The sequence below is a fragment of the Talpa occidentalis genome, unplaced genomic scaffold (genome assembly GCF_014898055.3).
Source record: "Talpa occidentalis isolate TD23 unplaced genomic scaffold, MPIMG_talOcc4v2.1, whole genome shotgun sequence".
NCBI classification, from domain to species: domain Eukaryota; kingdom Metazoa; phylum Chordata; class Mammalia; order Eulipotyphla; family Talpidae; genus Talpa; species Talpa occidentalis.
This window is the reverse complement of record NW_026555331.1, coordinates 140,552,908-140,572,335: the sequence shown is the minus strand read 5'-3', so window position 1 is coordinate 140,572,335 and position 19,428 is coordinate 140,552,908. Positions and strand designations below refer to the sequence as shown.

The following is a 19,428-nucleotide window of genomic DNA, read 5'->3' as shown; positions in this document are numbered from 1 at the left end:
CCACCCCTCCCCATTCCTGTTCCCCAGGCTGCCTGCTTGCTCCACAGCTCATAGGTGCATCTGCTCATGTGTGTGACCCCTGGGAACCCAGATTTAGACACACCAACTTGTAACCTCCCTGTCCTTGCTCCTTCTACAGATCCTTGGACCTCTGGACCATGATGACCAGTGCGGGAAGCAGAAACTGGCCTACAAACTAGAACAAGTCATAACCCTCATGAGCTTAGACAGCTGAGACCCGTCCTTCCAGGGCCACCCTGGAGGGAGGGACACACCAAGCCGTGCCTCAGTCTAGATTATCATCTTTACCAAGTGCAAGTTCCGACTGGCGTCAGCAGCACCCCCTGAGCAGCGCTGTCTCTCTTTCTTTCTCTCTCTGCCTCTTTCTGTCTCTCCCTCCTGCCTGGATACCTTCTCTTTCAGTTGCTCAGCCAACATGATTGAACCAAGCCACCGACCCTCAGTTCATCCAGGATGGGCCCATGGCGGGCACCTGGCCCTAAGGTACCCAACAGGGGGCTCGCTTTCCCAGCCGATCCTTTGCGTCAGCAGCAGGGCCCGACCAGGGACAAGGAGCCTTGGACAGAGGACATTGCTGTGCTGCTGCTTCACCTGCCACTTCTTGAGAGCACCCCATTTGTCTGATCCTTGGTCTGGGGAAGAAGCATTGAGCTCAGTATTCTCTTCAGTGGGAAGACATCACCTGGCTCTCTTTTCCCACATTCCCATCTCCAGGAGTTCAGTCAGTGGTCTGCTCTCTTTGCAACTACGAGAAGAAAGGCCAACCCTGCCTGTGGCTGGAGTAGGGCAGGTGTGAGGAGTTGGAAGGAGCCCTGTGCACTCACTGCCTCTCACTTGTTGAGTTGGCTCCCAGAGGCCTCTCCCTCCTTTCAAGTCTTCTAGGATCCTTCCTAGTGCCTCGAGGGACCTGCCTGCCTGGGCCCCTCCCCTGCCTATGGAAAGCCAGACAGGAGAACGAATAGCAGTTTCTTTCCACCATGGAGACGCTCTAACCTCTTAATCTGGCTCACGGTGGCAGAAATGTAACATGGAAGGGGAGCCAAGGAAAGAGAGTTGCATCTACTCTGAAAGCAGACTTTGTGGTTTTCCATTCACCCCCAAATGCAGAAGAATCACGACCGTGCTCACAGGTCTAATCCATTGCCAGGTTCCCGCGTGCGGTCTAGAGCACCTCCATCCTCCTTGGCCATCGCTCATCCAGGGTCAATGTAAAATTCAGAGTGCATCCAGGAGATTCTACCTCCAGCCGTCTCCATGGCTCCACCCCCACAACCCTTCCTGAGGACTCCACAGAGGTTGGGGCAGACAGCCTCGCCCTGCCCCCCTGCAGAATCTGGTGCCATTGCTGTGCAGATGACTTTGTCACTGGACTGTCCAGAACCCTTTGGGAATTACTTCATCAACATCTCAGCGCTATCTTTAGTCACTCCCTTCATCTCTCAGTGGGCATCATTAAGGGATCCACATAGCACAAGGCCCGTAGAGACTAATGAAGATGCCAGCCACACTCAGCTCCCAGCTCTCCACATCTGGGAGGGACCAGAGCATCACACTGAAGGACCTGGCTGGAAATGGGAGAAGGGACATACAACAGACCTGGGCCCTGGCATCTGCCTCTCCATCCGTCCTTCCATCTGTGGACACACCACTTTAGCTAGTCAGGCAGATGTGTGCTCGCTAGGTGAGGGCTAGGTGAGCTGGGGCTATGGGGAGAGATGGTCTAATGCATGGTCACGGAAGCCTGTCACTTCCAAGGGACTTTAGACACATCCGGTCCAGTCTCCCATAGAAGCAAGAGTCTGTCCTGGCAGTGCTGGTATCCAGTTTTCTGCCACCCTGGGAGACAAGGCAGAGCACCGTCTAAGGTGGGGCTGAGGATGAGGCTTCCACAGTCTGGCCCTCACTCCCCCAGACTCTGACATCATCCCCTGCCATCCGCTGAAAACGAAGCCCCACGTGGGAGGGGACGGAACCGCACTGTTGCCAGCAAAGTCTATGGAGCATCCTGTTCTCTCCAGAACGTTGACCTCTGTGGAGGGGAACACGTATGCGTGTCCGTGAGCTCGTATGTGCACCTGTATGTGTGAGCATGTATGTGTGTCTGCCCCGGGAGGAGGCAGAGTGCTCAGAACGATTTCTTGTCCTAGGTAGGAGTATTTGGGAGTGTTTCCCTTCTCTTGCTTATCATTCATTCTGCAGCTTCAGGGCATTTCAATGCTTGCTTTCTATGCTGATTGCTGGGGGTTGGGGGGGTGCAAGGAGAGGTCAGCTCGCCTAGGAAACCAGGGTGGTCACTGGCCCAGGCCTGGACTTGACTGGAGGCCGAGCAGCGGTGACCCGCAGGGCATCGCGGGGCATCAAGGTGGACAAAGAGTGGACAGAACCCCAAGTTACCTACCCAAGGGAAAGTGGGGGATGGCAAAGATGCGTGTCAAGGGGGAAAATAACCAAAAGTTTTGGCGAGTGAAGTCCAAGGAGAAGGAGCAGGAGTTTCTAACCTTGATTGTTTTCTTCGTCCCAAGAAGCCGGGGGCCTGGCAGCCAGGAAGGACGCACGGGGAGGCAGCCGAGGAAGCACTGCCTTGTTCACGAAAATATTTTTGCACATGTGAGGGTCAGGGAGGAGAGAGACACAGACATATTTAACACAGATTTGCTGAATGGAAGCTGCGTGTGTGTGTGTGAGTGAGTGTGTTTCGATTTATTTTTTAAGTTTTGCACAGTTAGAAAAAAATGAACAAGCAGAAGAAAAAGACTGTCCTCCTGGGTCTGCGGAAGCGTTTATTTTTTACCAGATTATTATTATTGTTATTGTTCCTTTGTCGGTACAGAACATTTTCCCCCCATGTTTTTTTTTTTTTTTTCAGAAGAGCCCCTGCAGACACCTCAGAGAAACGTCAGGAAGGAGAGGCGGGCACGCACGGCCCTCGCCCTTGCCCCTCTGGGGAAGATTTCATTGTCTCGGCCGGGGTGGGGCTGCTGGTGCCTTGGCTGCCCACACCTCGGCCTTCTTGGAGGTGGCGAAATGGAACAGGGCAGGGGGAAGCACAGCCCGTCTCGCCCGTAACTATTCTCGTCCCTTTCGATGTCTGTTTTCTGTTTCTTCCGTTTGGCTTCTCAGTGCACGTGTGATATGTTTCAGAGTAAAGATAAGGCAGCACGGTCAAAAATGCTGTCTATTCCCCCCCAGATCTTCTTTCCAAACCTTTCCTCGGGATCCCCCATCTGCTCCTGGCAGATCGGACACTCTGAGAGCTGCCTGAGTGGCTCGTAGGCCAGTCCCGGCCAGAGGAGGGACGCGCGCAGCCTGGTCCTGGGGCGGGAGGCGCTGCTCTCCGTCACGGCTCACGTGCGGGGTCACCGTTTGTTTAAGGTGGGACCTTTATCTGCATCCTTGAATCCTGGGCCCGGAGCACGGAGATGTGGCCATCCCCGCCCACCCCCTCCTCCCCTGGGACCACCAGGCCACAAAGCGGCCACGAGTCTTGTGTTCCAAAGGGCCGCTGCATTTGGTGAGCTTCGAATGTCAGAGGGAGGTGGCCTGAAAGGGGGTGGGGGGTGGGGAGCTTTATGGGGTCCTGAACTTGATAGGTAGACAGAAGCTGAGAAGATAGCTGCAGGTTGGGCACTTCTCTCGAGGACACGAGTCTCCCCAGAGGAGGGCTTTGTCATTCTCTGTCCCTTATACAGAGAGCCTGGCATTTCTTGGTACCTGCAAATGGTGTTGTTAAGTGAAGTTGGGGCTATTGGGTCAGTTACTTCCTCAGGAAAATACTTCTTGCCTTCTTCCCTCAGTGAGGTTTTAAATTTGGGGACGAGATAACCTGAGTGTCCCACCCACCAAGGTACGTTCACACCCTAAGAGACAGACGCCTTGACCCTCCCCCAAGTGAACCTGCAGGCCACTGAGTGGGGCCCACGACCCTTGAGCAAGGCTGTGACCAGACACAGAAGTCATTTTTAATCAATCCAGTGTTTGAGGTCATCTGTGCAGGAAGCAAGAAGTGGAAAGAGCCCTTTAGGTGAGGTCTTCGGCCCCGCTCTCACCCCCTAGTTCAGGTTGATGTGGACTCTCCGGTACCCCAGGTCCCTGTGCTCATGTCCCCTTTGCACGTCTGGCGTCTGAGTGTCCCCTCCTTGCCCCTCTTGCCCACCTCCTGCACACATAGCCTCTGCACCCAGGCCTTGTCCCTTGTAGGGTATAGGAGTTGCCTGGCCCCTCTGTGGGCAGCTGGGGCCTCACGTTCTCCCAGCGCTGCCTCCCTCAGTCGTGGGGCTCCTTGTCCAGCCAGGGCCCTGTGGATCCCCCCTCCAAGGAGCCACAGCAATTAGTTGTCCAAATGACCCCCAATCCAAGAGGCAAGTCCTGCTGATGTTTCCAGAAGCCTAAATGGTGCTGGGCAGAGGTACCACTGTGAGGCACCACTCACTTGGACCTAAAGGGAAAGTCCTATTTTCCATCTGTCTCCTTTCTCAGGAATAAAGGGACACTTCTTTTGTCTTCAGAGGCTGCAAGTCAAAGACTTAGCCAAGGGAAAGCTGAGGTTAATTATCATTAATGAGAAGCAAACGTTGCCACCTCACAGAGAGCCTAGGAGGCGGGAAAGTGCAGGAGCTGTCCTGCAGGCAGAAGGCCTGGCCCATAGCCCTTCCTTCTTGGGCCAGGCCCCTCCCTTCCAGGATTGGGCCACCCCAATGGTCATCTCAGACCAAGTCCGAAAGTTTTCTGAGAGGCAGTTCTGTGAACGAACAGTCTCCAGGTACCACAAGCCCCTGGTGCAGACTCCACACCGGGCAGACCCTACATCCTTCCTGGCTTCCCTCTTGTTCCCAGTCCATGGAAGGCCTCTCAGCTCCCCACTCTTGTGGTCAGCTCTCAGGACAAGGCACTGAGGCCCCTGGTCCCTCAGCTCCTCTTATTAAAAGAAAAAGCAGAGGATATGTCATTGTTCCTTTTCTGTTGGTGCATTTAGGCAGCCCAAGATTAAGGAAAGAGTCTGGGTGTGGATATGAAGTCCAAATTACTGGGAAGAAAAGCAAAAACCCTTTATCTGTTATTTCCAAGGCAGTGGGGAGAGACTCAAGGCCGGGGTGAGGCCTCCCTCATTATTAAAAAATGGGTCAGGACCCCCCCAGGTGTAGAGGGCCAGGGGAAGCATCCTCGTGGCTGCTGTGTTCCTGATGCTACCCCTGGAGCCCGAGACCCTGCCCCTCCTCTTGCCCTCCTGCCACCTCCCCACCCATGGGTGTAGCAAATGAGAGCTGAAGTCCCACTGCAGGTGACACTGAAGAGGCAGCTCCGAGAGACCCCAGGACTCCACAAGGCTCTTGGTGCTCTGAGGGTGGCAAAACCCCTCCCAGAAACAATGCCAGCCCCCCCAACCCAGAAGGAATCCACAATAAAAGTTTCAGACATTCAAAGAGATCTTTTTTAAAAAAAGTCAAATTTTTGCTCCCCAATAAAATGGTTTTTTCTATTAGGTGGAGTACCCAACTTCATAAAATATATAGGATTTTAGGATTATAAAAGTAATACTCATTAGAGTTCCAATTAAATTCTTTTTCCAGTTCAATTCTTTGAGTAGACTGGTGACAACCCAAATCAAAGCTAAGTGAAACAGAACAAAATGCCTAATGGATAAAAAGACTTTCTATTTGTATTGGCAGAGATAGTGAGGTGGGCCAGCGGCCAGGTACCCACCTTCGCTCTGTTCGGTCTTGGTCTCGGGGCTGCCCCTGGTGCTGCTGGGTCCTGCAAGTTCCTCTCCAGCTTCCCTGCAAATACAGGGACACCCTGTTAGGGATGGGTCATGCAGGGACCCACGTACCCTCCCCCAAGAACACGCATGCTCATGGAAACTGACTCAGTCTATGCAGCTCATTTCCACCCGTTTCTATACCTGGAGTTAGAACTTCTTTTGTTCATAACATTGATTTGCAATTCCAGCACATTCTGGAAGGGCTCCCTTGTAAGAGCAGAACTCAAAACAGAGGATACAGTTAAAGAGCAAAGCAAAGGACACTCAGAAACTGAGACCACAACCCAGCAGACTAGAGAACACAGTTCAGGCACCAAATCAGATGGGACAGGGGACCCCATGTTTCCTCCCTCGCCCTTCCCTGATGTTCCCGTCAGCTCGTCGGCTCGTCAAACCTTCCGTTCTTTAAAAAGAAAAGCTAGTTTACCTCAAAGAATCTTGTTTCCATTTGGAAACCAACGACTTTGTGTTTTAGAGTGCATGACCCTCCCCCTCTATCACTCCCTGCCTGGGCCTGGGGTCCTTGGGGTCTGAGGCCCTGCACGCTGTGCTGGCTGCATTGACCAAGAATGAGGCTCCCCGGCCTGAGATGGGAAGGAAGGATTGGATGCTGCTGCCCTCCTCCCCATGTTCGCTTTGTAGGGACCAGCCTATCTCTTCCAGCAAGGTCCTGCCAAGTTACTATAGCAACCAGCAACTCCAGAGTACAATAGACAATGGCTCAGTGAGCCAGGTGTGGGGGGAGAGGGGTCTGGCCTGGTCAGATGACCCGGAGTTAAGAGAGACAGGAATGGATGAATGGCCTTGAAGGAGGTGGAGCGTTCCTGGTCCTCCCTCCTTCCAACCCTGCCGCCCCATTTCTGTTTCCATAAAGCTCCCACCTTGAACACTGACCCTTGGTGAAAACAACGCAAACCACATCTGTAGACAACAGTGTTATACTGAGCCTCAAAGACAGGTGGATGAAATCTATTAGAGGAAGAGGTGTCTTCTGGTTTTGACTCCTAAAGAAGAGTATCCTAGTCAGATGAAAATCAGATTTAAAAAAAAAAGTTTTTAAAAAAGAAACCCATGCTATTTAAATTGGAGCCCAGTTGTAACTTGGTAAAGGCAAGCTTCTGTACCTTTGTTATAATTAATTGTATACCTGTGTATGTAAATATAAGGCATTCCTATTTTGCAGTTCAGAACAAAAAAAAAACCTATTTGTAATATAGAATAAAGTTTATTAAAAAATAATAAAAATGCAGTTTGGGATCTGGGTTTTTCTTTGGATGTCTGGCTGGAAGGGAAGGGCGAGCCTGGCCAGGAGTATGAAGTGGCCTCTGTGGCTTAGAGATCCAGCATCTTCTCTCTCCAGCTACAACACCTCAGCTCAACCACTGGAGATGATTCCTTTCACTTGAGGCGCTGCTCTCCATGACAAAGCAGCGGTCTCTGGGGTTGTAAGGGAGGGACAATGTGCTACTAGTTAGAGCTACCAACAGACCAGACATCACATTTCTACCTAACCTGCTCAGCCTCTGAGTCCTTCTCAACACAGCCCTCCAGGGAGACACCCCAAACTATGTATGACTGAAGACACAGGGTTATCCCTGGTGGCGCAAGGAGTTAAGTGTCAGCACTATGAAGCTGTCCGCAGCCACTGCAACACGAGTGCGATCCCCAGCCAGGGAGCTACCCACATGGCGCGGCAGACCTCTCCTGACTCGCCCGCTGCTCCCCTCAGCAGTGTATTTCAGTCAATCTGCCTTCTCTGTTCCTGGCTCTGTCTCTGGTGAATCCTCTCACCCCCACACTTCTGGCCTGTACCCCAGTTCCTGTATGCATATATAAATCTTTAAAAAAAAAAAAAAAAGAGGGAAAAGGGAAAGACAGAAGCAGGAGATGGAAAGATTAAGGAAGGAAGATAGCAAGGAGACCCTGGCATGACCCAACAGCCATAGGACTGCAGGGTGTTACCCCTGCCCCCTCGGTGCTGCCCGCCTCTAGACTCCTCTGCCTTCAAATCTGAGCTCTCCTGGGATGTAAGTAGAGGGTATTTGCAGGGGAATGAGGGAAGGGGAGGGACAGAGGGAGAAAAGGGGGATGTGGGTACTTCTGGGGGTCACAGAGACAAGGGGCAAATGTCAGGAGATAACTTGGTGAGATGTCCAGGGACCCAGTCTTTGTCCTGCCCCGAAACACTGCCCCACCTTCCAGAAGAGATTCCTTCTCAGGTGCGAGGACTTATTGAGGGGGCACAACCAGAGGCAGGAGCCTGAGATGCCCAGGCTTGGGAACACCCATAGCCTGGACAGTCAATGTGAACAGAACCCCTTCAACCTTGGGACAAGGTGAGAGCAGACAACACCTGTGAGGAAACCTGGGGTGAGTGAGTGGAGACCTAGCCCAGAGTGAACGGATCAAGATCGACAGAGTGGGTTTTAATAGTTTCAACTCACAGGAAAATGAAATCCACCAACAGGAAAGAGACGGTGCCCTTCCCCAACGCTGTGAGGCAGGCAACAACCCGGCGGGGATGTCGTTCTGAAAGTGGGGCCTGGGATTCCACATGACGTCAAGTTCTGCCAGGTCCCCAGGCCCCTTCACTTGTGTGATCTCACACTTCATCACAACCTGCACCGTGACCTGGAGTGGGTGGCTCACTTCTCAGGGATTGTGTTTCCTTTTTCATCAACCAAGACAGTTCTAATGTTCTGTGAAGCCCAGGAGATTGTGGGGCGCGCCAATTGAGGGAATTCAAGTGAGGGGGCCCAGCGCACTGCAAAGGGCTCTACGTGCCTGCATATTATGATTAGTCACAAAGTTGATATTTTGCAAACAAAAACGTGGGTTGGGCCTCAATAGCACTTGTGAAATGGATGCTGTGCTCATCCGTTTGGGTTGCCATGATGGAGGCATTTCTCTGAAGGGAGCAAGTCCCAGATCCAGGCACAGGTACTGGCTTCTGTGAGGTCTCCCTTCTGGTTGGCATGCAGGACCTTCTGTGGCCTGGTCCTTCCACGATGCATGAGTAGAGAGAGAGCGAAATCTCTGCTGTCTCTTCTTATTAGATACTAATCCTATTAGATTAGGGTCCTACTCTTACAACCTCATTTAACCTTAATTATTTCCTAAAGGCCCTATAACCATATTTCGTCACCTTGGGGATTAGTGCTGAATGGGGGAGGGGAGAAGTTGGGGGCACATCTCCATAGGAGATGCCCTATTTATTTATTGCAGAAAGGGAAGTCACCTTATGAAATATGTATACGTTTTGATAGCTTGACTATGAGACCACTGAAGGCAGAGACCATCATGTTTCCCAAGCTTAACAAGCATCCAGCATGGAACAAGTGCTCCTCAATCATGAAGGGGGTGGGACAAAGGGACAGAAGTAGGACAAAGCCAGCAGCTGCCGACTTGTTCCCTGGGTTATCTTCCCCACTGTGACCAGCATGCCCTCCGTTCATGTCCACATCAGGCCACACCCTCCCTCCCAGGAATAGTTAATGTTGAGGAAATGGAAACTTCCTAACCTTCCTGAGTTGCCGGGACTGGCCGTCTCTCCCAGGTAGAGACCAGGACCTGTAGTTAAACCTTCCAGGGGGTCAGCAGAGCTGCTCATGCAGGGGCAGAGGAAATGGAAGTAGGTCCCTTCTGCACCAGCCACCTTCCTCAAACCTGCTTTTGTTTTAGCCAAACCCCCACCTGAACACTGACACTGAGTCTGCAGGTCTGCTATGAGTAACTGCTAATCCCGAAGGCAGGTGTGTGTGTAGCTGGTCTACAGTGTGTGGTTGACAAGTCGCTTCATCCCTGCTTCCCACCCCAGTAACGGAGGCTGGCCAAATCACTTGCACTGAGGCCATGAAATATGAATGCTAGGAATATGTTGCCAGCAGTTCTCCACCATTAGCGCTCCACCATCACTGCTCCAGCGGCAGTGCTCCTGCAGCAGAGCTCCACCAGCAGTGCTGCAGCAGTAGAGCTCCAGCAGCAGAGCTCTACCAGCAGTACTCTGGCAGCAGAGCTCCAGCAGCAGAGCACCAGCAGCAGTGCTGCAGCAGCAGAGCTCCAGCAGCAGAGCAGAGCCCAGCAGCAGAGCACCAGCAGCAGTGCTCCAACAGCAATGCTCCAGCAGCAGAGCTCAGCAGCAGAGCTCCAGCAGCAGTGCTCCAGCAGCAGAGCTCCAGCAGCAGTGCTCCAGCAGCAGCTCTCTGTCATCTGGGACCACAGAAAGAGGACAATGATGACACAGAGCGGAGCCACAAATGACCCTGAGGTTATGTCTTATGAGCAGACAAATCAATCTTTGCGTTTTGCATCACTGATGGGTGAGGGCTGCTGGTGGCCGCAGCAGTCCCTGGACTGTCTTGACTGCTACAGCCCACACAAGGTTCCATGTGACCAGTAGGGCGCTCCTTACCCAAGAGGTGATGAACGAAGTCTTAGCTTCACCTACAGAGAACTATTCTTTTGACCTAAGTCTTCTTATTAGAAGTCATTATTGGCTATTTACACTCAATGGGAATCATTTTGTGGAAGTTCCTAATCTTCCGGAGCTGCATTTTGGGGCTGATTAGGGAAGAGGAAGATTTGGGAAAGAAGCAGCACATGTAAAGAAAAGGGGGAGAAGGAAGCGGAGCTGAGTGGAGGAGGGGAGAGGTGGGGAGGCGAGCGCCTCCTGACATGTCTGTGCTGGAGGTTTCCTGCCTCGTGATTGTCCAGCCTGCCTGTTGGCGGGCGGGGGGGTGCGCCAGCCCCGTGGAAGTCACATCCCAGCATCACACACAGCCCTCAGGGGAAGCTGTCTTTCCATCTAGGGATGAATCCAACCAACACTATTTTAAAACATGATCTACAGGGTTCTGTGTACTTGGATTTTGATCAAGGATCAGACATCAAAAAAGCAGACTCATCTTTGCTAGGGACACAGACCAAGGTCCTGGCTCTTATGACGGGGTCGTTAGCAGCCATGATGACATCGCCTGTGATGTCCAGAAAGGCCCATTCGCAGATGCTTTTCTATTGCCACCTGCTTCTAATAAAGTCCTGATGACCCTTCTAAGACACAGGTGGTGGGGAGGGGGGTAGGTCACGCCCCAACATAAGGAGGGCCTTCTTGTCCCTGTTCCCCTTTGAAGCACAGACCTGGACTGCTGCTTCCCTGCCTTCCAAATTCCCAAACATCCTCCAGTCAAGCCTGGCTAACCCTGGAGGGACCAGTGCAGTCCTGGGGGCATCAGGAAGTAGAGCAGCCACACAATGGAGACTGGCGGGTCCCCAGGCTGTGCTCTGGGCCCCAGTCACCAAAGCTCATTCTGTTTTCTTTTTTTTCTTTCTTTTTTTTTAAGATTCATTTATTCATTTATACAAGCACTGGGTACAGTCAGAAGCACAGGAGGGTGAGAGGATTCACCAGAATCCCCGCCAGAGCGGGGAGCAGAGCAGGCAGAAGGACCGAAGTACACTGCTGAGGGGAGCAGCGGGAGGCAGGAGGGGTCTGCGCGCCATGTGGGACCCTCCTCCGGTGGCCGGGGAGCAGCCAGGGATCAAACCAGTGCTGCAGAGGCTGCGGGCAGCTTCACAGCCCAGCGCTCAACCGCTGCGCCACTGGGGAGGCCCTCATTCTGTTTTCTTAATGAAGAAGCTTGGTGGCCTCCCTGGGTTTGGCTTCGTGTACTGACCTGAACCCCACAGCATCCTTCTCGTCCCTTCCTCCACTGTGGCTTGCCTCCCGCTTTATGAGTCCCTGTGGGCAGTGCAGGCGAAGCTCCAGGAAGCCAGAATGGTGAGCCCCTCACCTGGGCTAACAGCGGCGGCCTCTATCCCCAGGACCAATCTCCAAATCCCTCCCTGGCAGCCTTAACATTCTCTGCATGCACCAGGGGTGAAGGTATGCCCACTGCTGCCCAGCCCTGTTCCCTGGGGCAAGTTCCCGACAGTCTCAGGTTTCTTATTTGTAAAGACGAGAATAATGAGGCCTTCCTTATAGAGTCACTGAGATTATCAGGTGAGGTTAGGATTACAGACCACTGAAAGCAGACGGCAGCTTTTAGTGTGGAGTGGCAGGTCCTCAAGGAACCTTCTCAAAACCCTCCCCACTGCCACCCAGTTTCTCTCTCTAGTCTGGGCCAGCACCCAGCTAGCGTTGGCTCTTAAAGTGTGTTCAATGAAAGGATAAAATAAAGTTGGCGTAAGAATTTCTCCACGGCTCAAGTGCTGAAATACAATATGGGCCATAGCTTTGCAACCAAGTATAAAAGTGGGAACTAAAAGAGACAGAGCCTGAGTTTTCCTCAAAAGCAGAGCCTGAAACAAGAGCTACTAGGCAGGCAGCTTATTTTTTTGGGGCAGTGGTCTCAAGGAACAAGAAGGTGGGCAGGGGAGTGAGGACAAGCCAGTTGAAGGGTGTCTCACGGAGCTAGTCCTCACTCTGGACATGAGAGAATAGACTTCAGAAGGGGTCCATCAGCTGCTGATCCCCAGTACTCAAGGGCTACCCAGCAGGCTGTATTCCCAGGACATCTAGATTTGCAGGTGTATAGAACGTCTAGGTCCCACCCAGGGGCCCACAGGGGTAGGAGCAGAGGATCCCTGGGCAAGGCAGAGGCAGCATCTGTCCTTAAAGCAGATGCCCAGGCTTTGGGCTGGCTACCTGGTTGCTATGGCAATAGCTGGAATTAAAAGATGGGTCAAGAAGGTATAAAGTGGGGCGCATGGGAGGTCTACAACACAATCTGTAATCCTTTAGACCCTTTAAAATGCTGTAAGAGCAAGATTAAAGCCATTTCAAGACATTTTCTTGGTAAGAGCCCTCAATTTTCCGCTACCTCTTCATTTTTCCATTACTTCCATCACTGGCTACATACAGTCCGTGCATTTCTTCTCCTTGCCTTCATTTACAATGAAACCAAGTCTCTATTCCACCTGGCAAGTTGTGACCTATGTGGGATAAGGAAAGAACATCATAGCCACACAGGACGTGGATGTGGGTGAGGCACCCCGCCTCTGACTCGTCAGATGCTCAGATGACTTCCCAGAAGGACTTGTGGCAGCTTAACCTTCCAGGTACCTCTGCTTCTCTCCTCTGCGCCTGCAATTAGCACCTTATTCTGGATGGCGGTAGCCTCTAATTGCCTGCAATGCACCACTCAGCACTTTATTTTAACAGAATCAATGCTGATATGAACATGATAACTTTATTCCCTAATAATTTTACCATTTTTATGCCCTGCCTCCTCAGCTCAGTAATAGACCAGGTCTTACATTTCTTTTATTCTGAACTCAACGCCAGGTACATAGTAATAAGATAAATGCCCATTGTTTTCTCAAGAGCTCTGGACCACAAGATCAGGTACCTGATGGGGAGCATGTAATGAAACCAAACGATCCCGGAGACTAGGTTTTCTAAATGACCTTAGTCTTCCGTATCCTATCAATTAAAAAGAAATTAGCTCCTTTCAGAAAATGTAGTGCTGATAAGCTATTTGGAGGAATCAAAATGAGACAACCAATGTTGGGTAGGACTGTAACCCTGTGCCAGGGGACTTCACCTCCCAAGACACAGAGGGCTCCTCAGAGAGATGATGCCATAAAGTGAATTGATACATTAATGTCACTGACATGTATCATCTCACCCAGTTCTCAGGGTCCAGCCCTATGCAGCGTCTGTCATCTTTCATCATTGTACCCATTTTATAGATGAGTACACTGAGGCTTAAAGCGATTTCAACTCCACATCCACAGTGGTAAGTGATAGAGGTGACAGACAGAGATGGGAGTCTAGGTTTCTCTGCTTTCAAAGTCTATGCTCTTAATGACTGTGCTGCATTAAAACACACATTAAACAGAGCCAGCCTCTGTCTCTCGCTCTCTCACATGCACACACATTGATGGGTTGATTGATTATCAATCACGGTAGCATTTGAAATGCAAAGGATATCGCAGAGAAAACAGCAAGTCTAGCCATTGGGTTGCATTTGTGAACTACAGCAAGGAGAGGATTGAATTTGAATGTGAAAGATTCTGCTGGAAAGATTTCTAGTTCATGGAAAGGTTTAGGGGCTGCCATTCACGGGAATGAGACCCTGGGCAGACTTCCTGTGAGATACACACTAGTTCCAGAGGGATCTGCGTTCAAATCTCCAATCCCATACTTCGTTATGTGTGTGTCCCCTCAGATATGGATTTACATGACCACACCTCATACCCCTCGTCTGTGAAATGGAAATAATTGGTGAGAGAGTTGTGAGAACACAGTGTGATCATGTGCACAAAGTCTGACACATAGTAACTAGCACACCTTAAGGAAGATAGCAATTTTGAGCTGTGTCACTAACTCACCACTGGAAATCGATTTCCCATGACCTTTTTATCATCCTGGGCATGACAGAGGCCTCAGCTAGAGCTGAAGGGGTAAGCACACTGGCAGGCACATCTTCCCAGCTGGGGGACGACCAGTGTCAGCTACCTCAGCAAATGATCTGCTCTCGGTCTGCAGCAGGTGGTTGCTATTTTGCAAAAGGATCAACTGGAGATGTAGCCCAGTCAGGAGCAAGACCCAGGATGTTGTCCTCATACTACCCCACCTTATCCAAACAGACGCCCTGTTTCCTTGCTCTGTGGTTCGTCAGCCCCTTACAAAATGTGACGCCCCTTCCCCCACCACGGAACCCATGGAAACCCCTTCCATTTGGTATTTGGGTCCTGTAACTCGGCTGCCTCTTCGGTCTCTGTTCCTTACTTGGACCCAGTCCCACTTAATCTCTGAAATGGAGGGAGACCCAGCTGCCAGCGCCCAACACATGAACAATCGCAGCCACTACCTCCCTCGCACTTCCCAGAGAGCCTAAAGAGGGCAGCTTAAGGTCTCTGCCAACCCAGTCTGTCTTTGCTGGCACCCTGACTGGCCTTCCCAGGGGGGCCCTGAGTAAGAGTTGAAGCCAGGCTGGAGGAAAGAACAGGCCCCAGTGAGTTATGAGGCTGTAATTCCATCAAGGGCTTCTGGAGAGATCATAAACTCACGTCCCAAGCCTCCCGCCCCTCTGGCCCTTTCTCTCCCCAGAGTGATTTACAAGCCTATAATTCTGAGGCGGGACTGCTTCTTATTTCATATAATCTAAATATTTTCCTAAAGCCACATTGGGCCTTCTCTTGGCTTCTAACTTTCTTCTTCACAGCAAAGGAGCAGCAGCAGCGCCCTCAAGTGGCTGGAGGCCCACGTGGGCGGGGGTGGAATTACCTGCCACACACCTGTGAGTTTGTGAAAGGAAGGTGACCTCTGCCTCAGATGGCCTGTGGAAACCCATACTTGAAACCAAGTGGGATAAAGATTCCCTCAGGGGACCTCCCTGGTGGTGCAAGGGGTTAAGACGCAGCACGATGAAGCTATCTGCAGCCACTGCAGTATGAGTTTGATCCCAGGCCAGGGAGGTGACCCACATGGCGAAGCAGACCTCTCCTCTCTCGCCTGCTGCTCCCCTCAGCTGTGTATTTCAGTCAGTCTGCCTGTTCTATTCCCCACTCTGTCTCTGGTGGATCCTTTCACTCCCTGCACCTCTGGCCTATACCCCAGTTCTTGTATGCATAAATCAATAAATCATTTTTTTTAAAAAAGTTCCCTCTGGATTGAGGACATGTTTATGTGGGCCAAGAGGACTCACACCTTGACTTCAGTTAACGGGCATTTTTGAGCTCTAGCTTTCATGGCATCCACAAAGATCCTGAGTCACATTGCCAAGCCCTGTCTTCTTAATATGACTGTGAATTTGCCCTTCACACCCCTTTAAATACTAAAGACTGTGTGCATGTGTTTGCAACATTGCCACAACCCCACCTGGCGCCACACACCACCCTGAGGCCAAGGGAGCACTGCCTGACACTACAGTTCATGTCACACTCCATTGTCTGTCCTCACACTGGACTCTAAGCTCCCTGAAGACAGGGGCTCTTTTTGTTGGTCTCTCCTGTATCAGCAGCACCTGGGACAGGGCCTAGCCCTCAGCAAGTGTCTGGCAGTGTTGGTTGAGTGGAAAATGAATGCGCAAATGAGTAAATGAATGTGTGAGGAGGATGGTCTGCAGCGGTGACCCAGAGTTTGACCATGAAACAGAGATTTGTTCAAGTCCAGACCCCAAGATGAGGATGGTGGGGCTGGTACCAAACCTTCTGCCTTCCTTCCCTTATTGCTAACTTCGGTTTGGGTGGAGGTCCAGATGCAGTGGGTTGCATGGTGGAGAAAAAGCGTGGCTCTCCTGAAGTGGCCCTGGAACAGGGCCAGGCAGTGGGACACTTAAGAGCAGTCCCTCCTGCCAGGTGTGTAGAAGGACACTTATCAGGCTGGGCCAGTGTCCTTCATGGAAGCAACAACAGTGATCTGTCATCACTGGATCCTCAGGGCACCTGCATCCAGGGTTAGAATAACAACTAATGGGCCCAGCCATGTAGAGTAGTGGCCCCCTCTCCAGTCCACGCCCCTCTGACACCCAGCACCCTCCCCACTCCTCTGCCTTTTGCCTTCTGCCCGTGCTTGGCTTTTCCCTTTAAGATCTGTTCCTTTCCTCCTCGGTGGTGGCTGGTAACTATGGAAACTACAATTAGGCTGTTTTGCTCAATGTCTCTAAAAATTGCCAAGTGCAGGCAGCAGCAGCCCCTGACTTACGAGAGACCTAACCCAAGCTTTTCCATATGTTCCTTTAGGACACACCCGTTGGGCATTTAAAAAAATGCTCCTCAATCTGCCCATGATGAAAGACCAGTTTCTTTTTGTAAAATTTCTGATTCATCGCAGTCCCTTATTTTTATAAAATACAATGAAAATAAATTAGAAGAATGAGATGAAAAAAATATATGTGCAACATACAAACCCTCGTTTTATCATAGTAAATTCAATAGCTACGAGTACTCTTTCGAGGAGCTTGAATTGCTTCTCTGAACTTAACTCTTGAGGCCTGTCCTATATCCTGCTGGGGGAATATCAGTGTGCGGACTGGCTGCAGTCATCAACCACACTTTGACCAGGTCTGACCTGGGGCCTCAGGAAGACCGTCTGGAATACCACCCTGTTCAGACCTGATGGACTTTCATCATTTTTTCTGCCTGACTTCTGAGCCCCTTTTGTGTTTTAAAAAAAACGAAGCATATTTTTTATACATTTAAGCAACAAATATTGAGTAGGATTGTGTGAATTGCTGCAGATGTATACCAACCAGATAAAGATACAGAACACCTCCAACTTTCCCCAAAAGTTCCCTCATGTCTCTTCCGAATACTAACTCCCCTCCCCCAGCTAACTACTATCTGATTTCTGTTGCCATAAATTAGTTTCACACTAACTGCATAAAAGTGGGATCAAATAGTTTCTATCTCTCTAGTTACTGGCTTCTTCCACTCAGTGCAGTGTCTGTGCTCTTATTGCTGTGTCACCTTCCATTGCTTCATTGAACATTCTTGGGCAGCTGTTTCTGTGCACATGTTTTTCCTGCTTTCAGATAAATATCTAACAGGATTATTGTTAGCTCATAGGGGAGGCCTACCTTCAGGTTTTAAGTAGATATTGCCCGATCATTTTCCAAAGTGATTGAAGAAATTTGTACTTCCATCAGAAATGTCTAAGAATTCAGGTTGTCCACATCTTCATAAGACTCGACATTGGCAGTCCTTTTCAGGTTACACATTCTGTGGGATAGAGAAAGAAGCCTCCCTGTTATCATCTCTTTGATTAAAACTGCTGTGGCTATCACTTTCTTATTGAGGTATTATTGACAACGTAACATTATGTTAGTTTTAGGTATATCACTTAATGACTCCACATTTTTATGTATTGGGAAACGATCACAATAAGTCTAATGAGTATCAGTCATCATACCTAGTTATACGTATTTTTCTTGTGATAAGAACTTTTAAGATTTACTTTCTTAGGAACTTTTTTTCAACTATGCAAAACAGTACTGTGAACTATCATCACCATGCTATACATTACACCCTGAGGACTTATTTATTGTGTCACTGGATAAAATGTACCTCTTGACCCCCTTCACCTACTTCCTCCATCCCCACCCCCACTTCTGGTCACCATCAATCTCTATCAGTATAAGTTTGCTTGGATTTTTCTTTCTTTTTGTTTTTGGATTCCACATTGAGATGGAAGAGCATGTTTGACTTTTATTAATGTACTATCAGTGAGATCATAAGGTGTTTGTCTTTCTCTATCTTTATTATTTCACTTAATGCTCCAAAGGGCATTCATTCTTTTGGCAAATTGCAAGATTTTATACACACACATAAGTGTGTGTGTGTGTGTGTGTGTGTGTATTCACATTCATCCAACAGGGGTCACTTATGTCATTTCCATATCTTGCCTGTAACATTATGTTACATTGTTAATAACACCTCAATAAGAAAGTGATAGCCACAGCAGTTTTAACCAAACAATGCTTTGATAAACAAGGGGGTACATATATCTTGTCAAGATAGTGTTTTTGCTTTCTTCAGATGAATAGTCAGAAGTAGAATTGTGCATCTTAAAGTAGTTCTGTTTTTAATTTTTGGAGGACTCTCCACATTCTTCTCCATAGTGGCTTCTCCAATTTACATTCCCACTAGCAGTGCACAAATGTTCCCATTTTGCCACATCCTCACCAAGGCTTGTTGGTTCCTATCTTTATGTATAGACTAGTCATTCTGACAGGTAGATATCTCATCATGATTTTCATTTTCATTTCCCTATGATTTGTTATATGGAGCATCCTCCCATGTACCTGTTGGCCATCTTATGCATTCTTTGAAAAATATCTATTCAGATCTTTTGCTCATCTTCAGAGATTGTTTGGAGTATTATTATTGTTTGTTATTGAGTTGTTGAGGTCTTTATATAGTGATGTGTTTTGAATAGTAACCCCTTGTCAGATATATGATTTGTAAATATTTTCTCCCAGTCCGTAGGTTGCCTTTTTATTTTGTTGGTGTCTGCTGTGCAGTAACTTTTTAGTTTGTGTAGGGCCTCTTATTTTTGTTCTCGTTGTCTTTGCTTTATATATCAGATATTTTAAAAAAATCACTGACAAAACTGATATTAAGGAAATTACCAGCTATGTTTTCTTCTAGAAGTTTTATGGTTTCAGTCTTACAGTCAAGTCTTCAATCCACTTTAAGTTAATTTTTGAGTATGATGTAAGATAGAGTCTAGCTTCATCCTTTTACATGTGACTCTTAAGTTTTCCCAGTATCGTTTGTTGAAGAGACAGTCCTTTTCCCATTGTATATTCTTGGTTCCTTTGTCATAAATTAATTGACCATATAAATATGGATTATTTCTGGGCTCTGGGCTTTTCTTTAATTGATCTATGTATACATTTTCATGCCAAGACCAAACTGTTTTTGATTGCTACAGCTTTGAAACATAGTTTGAAATCAGGGAGCATGATTTTAGGATTTTGTTTGTTTGCTTGTGTGAAAAATACCAGTGGAATTTTGATAGGGATTGCATTGAATCTCTAGATTGCTCTGAATAGTATGGACATTTTAGCAATATTAATTATTCCAATTTGTGAGGACAAAATATCTTTCCATTTATTTGTATTTTTTCCATTTCTTTCATTCATGTCTTACAGTTTTCAGTGTATAGGTCTCTATCTCTTTGTTTAAATTTATTCTTGGGCATT

General features: G+C 49.1%; 1 protein-coding gene and 1 long non-coding RNA gene across 2 annotated transcripts in view; one reads left to right on the top strand and one right to left on the bottom strand.

The window, feature by feature from the left end:
- The window catches only part of PLXNA4 (plexin A4), a 408,891-nt gene extending 401,862 nt beyond the window's left edge, over window positions 1-7,029 (top strand). The window contains exon 33 of the mRNA XM_037518307.2: window positions 140-7,029. Coding sequence (XP_037374204.2) covers window positions 140-235 — 96 coding nt within the window. The 3' untranslated portion in view covers window positions 236-7,029. The remainder of the gene's footprint in view (window positions 1-139) is intronic.
- Window positions 7,030-17,301: 10,272 nt separating this feature from the next.
- The window catches only part of LOC129145249 (uncharacterized), an 89,037-nt gene continuing 86,910 nt past the window's right edge, over window positions 17,302-19,428 (bottom strand). The window contains exon 4 of the long non-coding RNA XR_008550489.1: window positions 17,302-17,443. This is a non-coding gene — a long non-coding RNA (uncharacterized LOC129145249). The remainder of the gene's footprint in view (window positions 17,444-19,428) is intronic.